Source organism: Etheostoma spectabile, chromosome 6 (genome assembly GCF_008692095.1).
Source record: "Etheostoma spectabile isolate EspeVRDwgs_2016 chromosome 6, UIUC_Espe_1.0, whole genome shotgun sequence".
Taxonomy (NCBI): domain Eukaryota; kingdom Metazoa; phylum Chordata; class Actinopteri; order Perciformes; family Percidae; genus Etheostoma; species Etheostoma spectabile.
Window position 1 is genome coordinate 31,347,725 of NC_045738.1, and position 11,459 is coordinate 31,359,183.

The following is an 11,459-nucleotide window of genomic DNA, read 5'->3' on the forward strand; positions in this document are numbered from 1 at the left end:
GTGTGTGTGTGTGTGTGTGTGTGTGTTGATCAGGGTTGCAGAGCTGACAGGCTATGAGCCTCAGGATCTAATTGAGAAGACTCTCTATCATCATGTCCACAGCTGTGACTCCTTCCACCTAAGATGTGCTCATCACTTGTGTGAGTTAGGTTTGTTTTGCCTTATTAAAAAGTCTCTCTTGCCACACACACATACACACACACACACACACACACACACACATACACACACAACTGATATAGAACAGACACAATACACATGGCTATACAATATTATAGTAGGCCTATCTTTTCTTATGTTATGGCTGCTATATTATGGTACTTTATGTTGTCATGTTGTTTAGTGTTATGAATAACATGTTATGTACCTTATGATGAAAATTCCAAGCATTCACATAAAACAGTTCATTTACATCTATTCACAATAACATAAGATAAAATACACTGTTGCAATACCAGATTTGTCTGAGTTTAATCCTTTATAACATTTTGCTGCAATTTGCTGCTGTATTTAGTAGGGATGAGCGAGTACAGCATTATCTGTATCCGAATCCGTACTCGGACTGGGCGGGGCTTAGCCCGGAAGTGGTCAGATTTAACCCGGAAGTGGGTCGGGTGGTCTTGAAATGGGCGGGGCTTTAACCAGCATGTTATTTTAAGCATGCAATTGATATGGGTTGATCTGAAATTGTTATATTTATTGCTGATTAGAAAACTATTTACATGACAGCATCGAGCTTCAGATCAATGGTGTTGTCATGGTAACAAACAAACTATATACAGAACGTTTTGCAACAATGAATACAACACATGCGGTTGCAATTATGAAGTAAAATGTAATGAACAAGAGTTTTCATACTCAGTATAACTTTCTTTTTTTAACTTTTAATTTTTTTATGATCAGTGGGATTTTTTTTTTTTTGGTTCTTTTTAATTTTTTTTATTTCCACACCAGGTATATGTGTGTGTGTGTGTGTGTGTGTGTGTGTGAGAGAGGAGACACAGAGAAATAGGAGAAAGAGAGAGAGGGGGCGGGGGGCAGCTGACAGTTAAAAAAAAAAAAGATCTCCGATGGCAGAGACGCAACGGGAGTCACATTTAAACCAAGCAGCACGACTGAAACCCACGTTCACCAGAAATCTACTGGTTACTATGTAAGGACTACAAACTGAAGCTGAAGAAACCCTAAACGTTAACGGAACAGACTCGATTGACTGACGGAGCGGGAGAGAGAGAGAGAGAGAGAGAGAGAGAGGGAGAGAGAGAGAAAGAGAGAGAGAGAGAGAGAAGAGAGAGAGAGAGAGGAGAGAGCGGCCGAGGGAGCGCATTTCTCCTTGTTCTGTGTGTGTGTGATAGAGCCGAGCTTGTTTGTAGGCGGGGGGATGGGGGGGGGAGCGCTGTGATTATCACAGAACGCAGCGCGGCCAGTTGAGGAGTTGTATCCAATCCGAGCACGGATATTGACTCATATTACTCGTATAATACTTGTACTCGGCAAAAGTGCTTTATCCGTACCGGATACTCGTTTCAGCCGGATACTCGGATCATCCCTAGTATTTAGTATATGCTATGATTTGTATTGTTTTCCCCACAGTAATCATTTGCTGCAATTTCTTTCCCATCTCTTTGTCTTGTAGTGCTGGTGAAAGGTCAGGTCACCACAAAATATTACCGTTTCTTGGCCAAGCCTGGTGGTTGGGTCTGGGTTCAGAGTTATGCAACCATTGTACACAACAGCCGCTCATCCCGACCTCACTGCATTGTCAGTGTCAACTATGTTCTCACGTGAGTATCCGCTACTATTCTTAAATACTGCTTGGAGGTTCTGGTGGGTCTACACAGGGTGGGGGAAAAAACGTGCTCTGGTTCATTGGCATTTCTTTAAACCAATCACAATCGTCATAGCCGACGCTAAGATCCGCATGGTGCCTCTACAAAAATAGCCTCGGGAAGGAACTTGTTTTGGTGGAACATATGTACGTTCAAAGGTTGTTTTAGTTGTGCAACAGAAAACTCTGATTAGACAGATAGCCTAGCTAGCTATCTGGATTTACCCTGCAGAGATCTGAGGTTAACCATAGTCCTCATTAATCCACCGGAGTTTATAATGACAACACAAAGAAAGCGAAAGGTAACGTACAACTGGCAGAATTTCCGGCGGTACCTGAACAATTCTGGAAATGATAAGTCAAAAACAAAAACAAAAAAACAAACATGGATATCGTCACTACATTATTAAGAGATAATAGGCCGGCATCATCTGCATTTGTAAATTAATTAGTTACATCCTGGTTGAGAGCCGGGTGATTGAAAACTCAACGCGTCCTCAATGTATCCTGAGTGAGTTTCTACCTGTGCTTTGAGCGGTCCACTTGTAATCCAATCCCTTAGATCCGATTTTAATACCAGGTGAAAATGCTGCCAAAGGTGTATGTGTTCAGTAGGAGCCAAAAGGCTTGGGTTTGAGCGTCACAGACAGAGTAGAAAATCAGGTAGTAGTGAAAGTTGAACCAACAAATTGGCTTTTGGTCTTTCAATGGGAGTGATGACCAAAAAAAAAGTATATAGTATAACGTCAGCCTTAATTTTAACACACACTCTTCTTTGGCTGTAAAGCGAGAGCAGCACGTTATTCCATGAAATGGAAAAACATGTCTGAAACATGTCCAGGGTGTGAACCCATATTTATTAGAATTAAATATGATGTATGTTGAGTAAAGGCAAATTGACGGATGAGTGGAAGATCACTACTAACGCTCAATACTAATCATTCCACCATTTTGACCCATCAGCAACTTGTAGATACATTCTCGTAACTCACTTGGGTTGAAACTGTATTTTGTATTACTTATTGATACAGAGTAGCAAAACATTTATTTACATAAAAATGTTACGTATTCCTACTTTAAAACTTCTAGGATCAGACCTTTATGCCCCTAATAACATGGATCCAGTGTTAACCCCCCTCTGCTAAATCAATAATTTCAATAGCCGATAATCACTGAGCTAGCTACTGAACAACAACGTCAACCAACATTTTTGACACTATGATGGAACTAAACCTGACACTGACTACAAGTCACAGTGATAATGACCAATTTGACACAATGTTCTTATATTCTGCAGTTTAGTTGCTTTTTTTGGGTTCTGCGACATGAAATTACCAACTTTTCTTCTCTGGTGACTACCAACATTAAACTTCACAACCACACTCCTGCTTTTCCTCTGACGAGAGCCATAGAGAGAGAGAGTTGCGACACTTTTTGATCTCGCTAGCGTGGTGGTCACGTGGTTCATGTAAGCCTGTATAGTTCCAAACAGACGCCGCACTGTCACGTGTTCCTATGGGACTGACTGCAGCAAGTGCAATATTGAATAATAAATGGACCTGTTTATATTATTACACTACAATATTAAAAGTAGCTTGTTTATCAATCAAAGTGTCACAGAACATTAATTTGCTACACTGCTACTCTGCTTTTTCAATCGCAAAGTAGCAACAGTCCAGTCAGCATTTAGTGTCCAGACCACTTGCTGTACACATACAAATAAAGAAGAGTATATGTATCCTAAAGGGCCTCTTATAGAGTTGACAATTCGAAAGAGGTAGCTATTTAATTAATTTACCCCTGGAGATACCTTCACAGCTGGAGAAGTCAAGCTCACAAACTAGAAGGCAATCGGTCATCTACCAAGTTAAGAATATATATTATTACATTGTGCACATTCAAGTAAATATCCATATATGCACCATAAAGGGCCTCTGATAAAATATAGACAGTTGACAATTCGAAAGAGGTAGCTATTTAATCAACTTACCTCAGAAGTTACTCAACGGTCAGCAATGGAAATGATGTCCAACGCCATAGAATGGATGTTTGGAACTATGCGAGGCTGCGTACCCCGGAAGTAGGCGTCAAAAAGCATACAACGGAGTCCAAGGGGAGTGTCGCCACTGTCTTTCTCTATCACTCTGCCTTTGACAGATTAGATAGAGACTCAGCCAAAGGCGGGAGTCAGGTACAACCTCCTCTGATTGGCCAAAACTAAGTTTCTGTTAACTCTTTCCTTGACTGGGTTACAGGTGTGTAGCATCGGCGACAGATTCACAGGATATTTGAAAGGAATCAATCATCAGTCATTTTTTGTCCTTTTTCACTAACAGACAAATTCACAAACTCCTACTTGAAGCACTTGAGCCCTGTTATAAAGGGTCTAAAATCGCCCATGCGTCATAAAGTTGTATCTGGTGGTATATCCAGTAGAAATCGGAGGACACCTGACAGTTGACAGAAGTGTCTGGCAGCTCCAGGCCAGAGAGGTTTGGCTCACATCTCTGTTGTGCCGTCATTCTCTGCTTTGATAAGATAATGAGTGTTTGTACTAGAGATTTACGCAAACAGTTGCTGTGAAGCAATTAACTGGAGGCTAATTGGAAATATGACACGTGTTTGTTGGTTTGCAAAATCTCTCAATGAAGAAAGTTAAGTCAAATTATTTTTCAGTTGGTCTTTGTCATTGTATGCTGAGGTAGAAACAAAAGGAAATGGGATTTTGAATTCTTTTAGGAAAACGAGAAAACTTTGCTGCTCTTTCTATCTTTGACGGTAGTTGACAATCCTGTTGCATCACTGTGTCTGCTCTCTTGTATGCCAGTTATGTCATAAGGTCTGAGCCCATAGTTACTAAGTGTGCTCATGTGTTACCTGTGGTGGCCTCTCTGTGGTAGCGTCATGTCACCCGGTAAAGTTTATCTAAGACTAGCAGCTCTGCCTGCAGATTAAATGAACAGAGGCAGGCGATGAAGCTTATCTGACCGGGGTGGGATTGCATTTACTTTATCCTGCGCAAACAGTTTAACAGCACTGAGGTCGCCACTAAAATCTTCATCACAAGCTGCTACGTCTCACTTCCTTCCAATAAAATCAAACTTTAATCATGGCAGAGCATGAGCCACACTCTTATTAGTAAGTGAGGGATACCATTTACTTGCCTATTATCCCATTATTGTATTACCCCTGATGTGCATATTTCACAGATGCACAAGGGAGTGCGTGAACGAATAAGGCCCATAAAACCCTCCATTAAGCAGCGCGGCTGGCTGCCTTCAGAGGCAGAGAACAGCTTGACACACATTTCCTCTACCTCCTACATCAAATCCATAACGGCGTGGTGTTTATGGCCTTTTAATTGATAGGCTGTAAACGTGATTGGCATTTATGAGGGGAATGAAACCTTCTTCCCCTCCTCGTTTCTTTTGTAAATCTTTTTTAAGCTACTGTATGGATTGAACTACAAAGTAATGGGGAAATGAGGCAGTATGCTTTTTCTCTCTCCCTTTTTGCGTAATGCATGGGACAAAAGACAGGAGGTACGCTTTTCTGGAGTGTTGTAGTCAGGAGTAGAGTTTGTTGGCCAAATAGCTTTAGTGTATACAGCTATGGATAACAAAGCTGATAAGACCACTTCACCTGCATGTGAACCCCCACTGTGTGTTCAGCTCTGATAACCTCTGCACCTCTGTGGACTTGCAACTGCTACCAGAACCTGGCTGTGATTTTAGCAATCCTTCCAAAGCACGTAACCACATTCTCACAACAGTCAACGTTGTCTATTTAACGAGTGTTGCTTCGTTCTGTTCTGGTTTAGCGCAAACCCGTCACTCTGCTGTCTTACACGCGCACTACGACCCTCTTTGTCTAAGTGAACACAACATCAGTACCCATACCAACACTTTCATTGCTATACCGCGGTTTTGTCAAATGTGTGTGTATACATCAGGGCTGCACAATTTATCACAATTTTATGGAAATCGCAATGTGGACTAGTGCAATATCCAAATTCGAAATGAGTTAAAGGCAAAATATGTGTCAACCTATGCTGAATGAAGTATTGTGGTGCTGCAGAGACTTCCTGGCCTACAAATTGTATCCCACAGACAGAAGAAAACACCTTTGTTTGGTACAGATCCTTGCAGAAATTACACTATAATCACCTTTTAATTTTTTTATTACAACATTTTTCAATGAAAATGTGAATTATGATACAAAAATGATCCTTCCCTCCAGTATCGCGCATCATATCGCAATCACAATATCAGTCAAAACAATTGCAATTCCTTAAATTGTGCATCCCTAGTACAAATTAGCAATGGACAGGGCTCTATGTTTTGCCTTTAAATTAAAAGTAATTTAGAGCACTGGTTCTCAACATAGCAGTTGGAGCCCCTCAAGGGGTCACAGAATAAAACTCAAGAACCACAAGATAATTTGCAGGATAAGACAGAAGAACATATATATTTGACACAAAATTACATTTTTTGACTTTTCTATCATATTTTTTTTATTGTGGTGTAGTATATAATTTCATCTTCTCAGCCCTCTACGCGTTTGGGGTAGCGCGGTCGCAAGTACATGCCAATGCTTTAGAGCAGAGATCTTCAACAGGGGGTCCGTGACACCTTGGGTGTCCTCAGAGTAAGTGCATGGGGGCCGCCAAATTATTTCTTTTCTTTTTGAAAAATTCAAATATGTCTGAAAATATACAATAATATATATATTTATCTTTGCTATATACTTAATAGCAAAGATAAATTGGCAAAGTTAAGCTTAAGGATTCACTGGGCCTTCTACATATATGTTTAACAAGAAAACTTTTATACAAGATATTTACAATAGTGGGGGGTCCCTCTTCCGTCTCTTTTTCAGTTAAGAGGTCATTGGCCAGATCCCTGCTTTAGAGTGCTACCATTTCTTTTTATTAAAGGTATATTGCGTAGTTTCTGCCGCTCCCATGAGGAATTCTAAGTAATGACAAGAAAACTGTCTGCACAGCCTTACATGATCGCGGTATCAAACTTCAGCCCATACACCCGGCCGACCAATCGCGAGTCAGTCCTAGTTGTCAATCATGACGTTTCAGCACGTTTTTACAGCATCAAATAACTAATAAAAAACTAACCTAAAAAAATAGAACACTTGAACAAACATCAGCGTGATAGGAACCATACTTAAAATGACAGAAACAATCTTTGGGAAAAATTTATTCGGCGTGTACTTTGATTTTTTTGTCTGGCCCATGTCACATCTGCTGACACAAAGGGGGTGGAGCTTATGACCTCCACTGCAGCCAGCCACCAGAAGGCCATCGAGTTGTTTGTGCTTCTGTTATACAGTCTATGCATCAAGACTGGAGTTTATTAGCCCAAACCATTTATTCTGAAAATTCAAAGAAAACATAAAAAAAAACCTTTAGGTGCAGCAGCCTGTAATAGATCAAGAATTGCCATTACCGTTACCTCTTGTTCAAGTCTAAATTTAAAAAGGCTAGTCAATAACTTTAGTGTCAATCACAAATGGACGGAAGCCAGTGTGGTCCAGACATACTCTATATGGAAAGTGTCCTGAGATAACTTCAGTTATGATTTGACACTATAAATAAAATTGAGTTCATGTGTAATTTAACTGATCCAAATACTATGAAGTGTGCCTGCATGTATGTATTTAGCTGTGTTTGTGTGGAGAGAGATTGAGACAGAGGGGAGATGTGCGTGGATGATAGATCACTGTTTGTCTTAAGCAAACCCTGTCCAAGTTTTTCTGTCCTCAAACTTGATTCATCATCCATGGTGAGATCTGCAGAACCCTTTAGCGAGAAATCAATTCCCATTTCCCAGTAGTGAGACATTCAAGCTTCTCCTATGGGCCTGATTTAGCCAGACATAGCCTTTAATCTTCCAGTTTATTTGATTGGACAGCTTTCCCTCTGCAGAGTGTTTGTTAAAGGCCTTGCAGCAATCCTCCTGGTAAAACAAGCATCCCAACAGCCGTTCCACCCCTCTTAGCACACCCCACCCCTCCCAGCAGTCACCCTCACACACATCGGCAGGAACACAAACACACATCTCTCCGCATGCTGGCCCTCTCAGCACCATCATGAGGCTCTAATTGCTTAACAGATGTTAATGTTTTTTTTGCACCAAGAGAAAAACCAAACACACAGGTACACATGAGCTGTTTGTGTTCTTTGATAAACAGCCTTTCCAGGGAAATGGGATCTCTTCTTGTGTAATTATAGACCGCATTAAAACTATGACATGCACATGCAAAACATAAACAATATTATTATTATTATATATTGTGAAAGCACCACATGGAATTTCTGCTTATGTCTTTAGGGAGACAGAGTATAAGGGCCTCCAGCTTTCTCTGGACCAGACCACATCCAAGGTCTCTTTCCCATACAACAGCAGCAGCACCGCCGGCAGCCTTACAGAGACCTGCAGAACTCCCAAGAGCAGAGTATCCCGGCCCAAGACCAAAGCTAGACTCTCGCCATACACACAGGTGAGGATTTTATGTCTTACTGGACTGTGGTCATTTAGCTTTAAATCCCATATGATGTGTTGCTGACGTAAACAGTGGTCCCAAAGTTCAAGGTGCGATCGTGTAAAAAGCAAAACAAAACATGCAAGAATTAAATCACCCTCTACTGTACAATAGCATGGATATAGTGCTACTCGACACTTAGGCTATTTATGAAAAGTTTAATATTCAATGAAAATAACCTCTCGTAGCTCTGTAGCGGCTAAATACAACCAGCAACTGCTGCTTGGATGTTCTCCTTCTATGGCACTATTCACTGTTCACGTTACAGGCAATGTGATCTATTGGTAAATTAGCATTAATCACTTTAAGGGGGGGACATATTTTGTTCCCACTGGGGATAGAAATAACACAGCAGAGGTATAGGTACACCAGAAAGGGGGAAATCACATGCATCCCCCCCAGCAAAGTTAATATTCATATTTAGGGTGTATTTCCTGGTAAGAAATTAAATATCTTGTGTTTGAATGATACCTTGTTTTGGCTGAAAGGAGCATACAGTGGTTCTTTAGCTGACGTACCATTATGTATTATTTAAAGCAGTAGTTTTCAAAGTGGGGTCCTTGAGGGGTTCCAGAGCGTCATCTGCAAAAAGAGGAATACTTTATTTTCACTATAATTCCATTAATACTGTATGTAACACAAGAACATACTGTTTGACTGCGTTAGCCATGGGTTTCATACGCTTTCTGTAATAAAACATCTTAAAACTAAAAATACTATGAGATGGGGGGACCTTGGTCCATGGACCATGGACTATGGTTTCATTTGTGTCAGTTTAGGGGTCCTTGATGTAAAAAAGTTTGGCCACCACTGATTCAAAAGACAATTGCTGTTTGTTACTGTTGCTCTGGTACTGGAACTTGGGGGTTGTTTTGTTGTTATATCCACCGTTTTCTATTGGATAGGATAGGTTAGAAAATGCATCTGAAAGGAGCTCAAAATAAAGCAGTTTCCTCTTTTCCATTGGAAAGAGTCAGTGGAGATGGTTTGGACATCTGCTTGTCATGTCTCCTGGAGGGTTTGTTTATCCCGTACTGTATAACCTGGAAAGGATCTACGAACTGGAGGATGTGGCTGGGAAAAAGGACGTCTAGCTTACTGTTTGTACACAGCTACTGCAAGTAGGGTAAACCAAAGTAGACCCAGAAAGTAATCTGTAAAATGTGATGAATGCTGGATAATAATTTAACTTTGTTTTCTCTTCCAAATAAGTTTGTTTACCTTGTTCGTCGGACTGCTCATGTGTCCCGCTAGGTCTATTTGTAATTTTGTTTTGTTAATTTCAGAGTGTTTGCGAGGCTCAGTAAACTGTTTCTAAACAGCTGTTTTTTTTTTTAAATGTTTACATATGGGAAAACACATTTCTGTCACATGACCTGTAATGTCTATGGCAATTTTGCTACACATCCTGGCATTTTTCCTGAGGATCTTTTAAATAGTAGAAGTAGAAATAGTGCTAACATTAAAACAAGTATCATAATAATGCTTACATAATTAGATTATAATTTAATTATTTAAATGATGACACAATTAGAAAGATTTGTAATTATGCCTTATGCTGTTGGTTGGCTTATACCCAGCGTTGATAAGATGTCCATGTCAAACGTCTAGAAATATAGTAGGGCGGGGACCATAAGCTTTTGTTCTGATTCAATTATTTTACGATACGTGGGTGCTGATTTGATTTGTGTTGCAATCGTCATTTATTGCTATTCTAGAAATGTTGTGATTTGATAGTATTGAGTATTGTAATTTTCTTTTCCTTCTTTAACAAAAAACTAAGTTGAATACTACACTTCCAAAGACAATATACTATATATCATGTGACTTTTCTAAAAAAAAAAAAACTGATTCTTTTCTAAGAAAAACGCACATTTTCTTCTCTCCCTACCCACTTTTTCCACTGCAGTATCCTAGTTTCCAGACGGAGCGATCCGAGTCGGACCAGGACAGTCCGTGGGGCAGCAGCCCCCTCACTGACTCAGCCTCCCCCCAGCTGCTTGAGCAGAGCGAAGGCCTGGACGCGTCCTGTGTGTACAGGCAGTTCCCTGATCCCCGCCCGCGCTGCTACAGCTTGTCTGACGAGCACCATCACACCGCCAGCGAGGACTACACACACCTTCACGCACATGGTCAAGGACAGAGTTGTGAGCGTGGTCGATGTGAGGCGGGGCGTTATTTTCTCGGAGCACCTCCGACTGGTAGGGACGCGTGGTGGGGCACCGCCCGGTCCGTCCTACCAGTGAGCAAGAGCTCCTTGGAGAACCACGAGGGATATGACAGCAGCGTGCCGCACATCACAGCCGTCCACGGCTACAACGGTGAGAACTCGGGTCAGATTTATGTCTCTGCGTTAAATCTACGGCGTGGCTATGTTCGTACTTACATAGAGACACGGACCCTACGGACCAAAGCCTGACGTGCAACTCTCAAAAAATTTAACATTACATTTCCCCCAACTTATTTCCAGGTTCTCCTCCTCCATAAACAACATGAAATCAAGGAGACGGTTAACTTTTCCTGCTACAGTTTTCCCACCGAAGTCAGAAAGCACAGGGGAGACACTTTGTTTCTCTCACTATGACTCAAGAGTCGCTACTCGCTCCGAAGCTAATCACCGTCACTCTCTCACTTGCTCTACCAAAACACTTCACACGCATACACATGTCAGCCCTGCTACTCTCTTAAAGAGATCGATGCACACACCAACGCAAGTACAAACTTCAGTAGGGCACGGTGAAAGCTCTGTGTACCATGAGTCAAGCTTAAGGGCGCTTTCACACCTGCTTAGTTTTATTTTAGTTAAATTGAACTAGAGCTCATTTGCCCCACGGCATGTTTGGGCAGGTGAGAATGTGGCAATCACACTCGGGTGCACACTAAACGCGGACCAAACAATCCAACTCTAGTTTGTTTGTGGTCAGAACGTGATCCCACCTTGGACCACACCAACTATTGTATGTGTACTCCGCAAGTCTGAGCTAATGTCTCCTGTAGTCAGGTATGTTTAGCAGTCTGCAATGCAGCGGAGCAGCCGACTGTAGCAGCTTGTAGTGTTTCTATCACAGAAATA

At 41.3% G+C, this 11,459-nt stretch overlaps 1 protein-coding gene across 1 annotated transcript in view; it reads left to right on the top strand.

Moving 5' to 3' along the window:
* The window catches only part of LOC116691599 (single-minded homolog 1-A), a 26,579-nt gene that overhangs the window by 11,915 nt on the left and 3,205 nt on the right, over positions 1-11,459 (top strand). The window contains exons 8-11 of the mRNA XM_032519356.1: positions 34-140; positions 1,637-1,784; positions 8,176-8,344; positions 10,296-10,707. Coding sequence (XP_032375247.1) covers positions 34-140; positions 1,637-1,784; positions 8,176-8,344; positions 10,296-10,707 — 836 coding nt within the window. The remainder of the gene's footprint in view (positions 1-33; positions 141-1,636; positions 1,785-8,175; positions 8,345-10,295; positions 10,708-11,459) is intronic.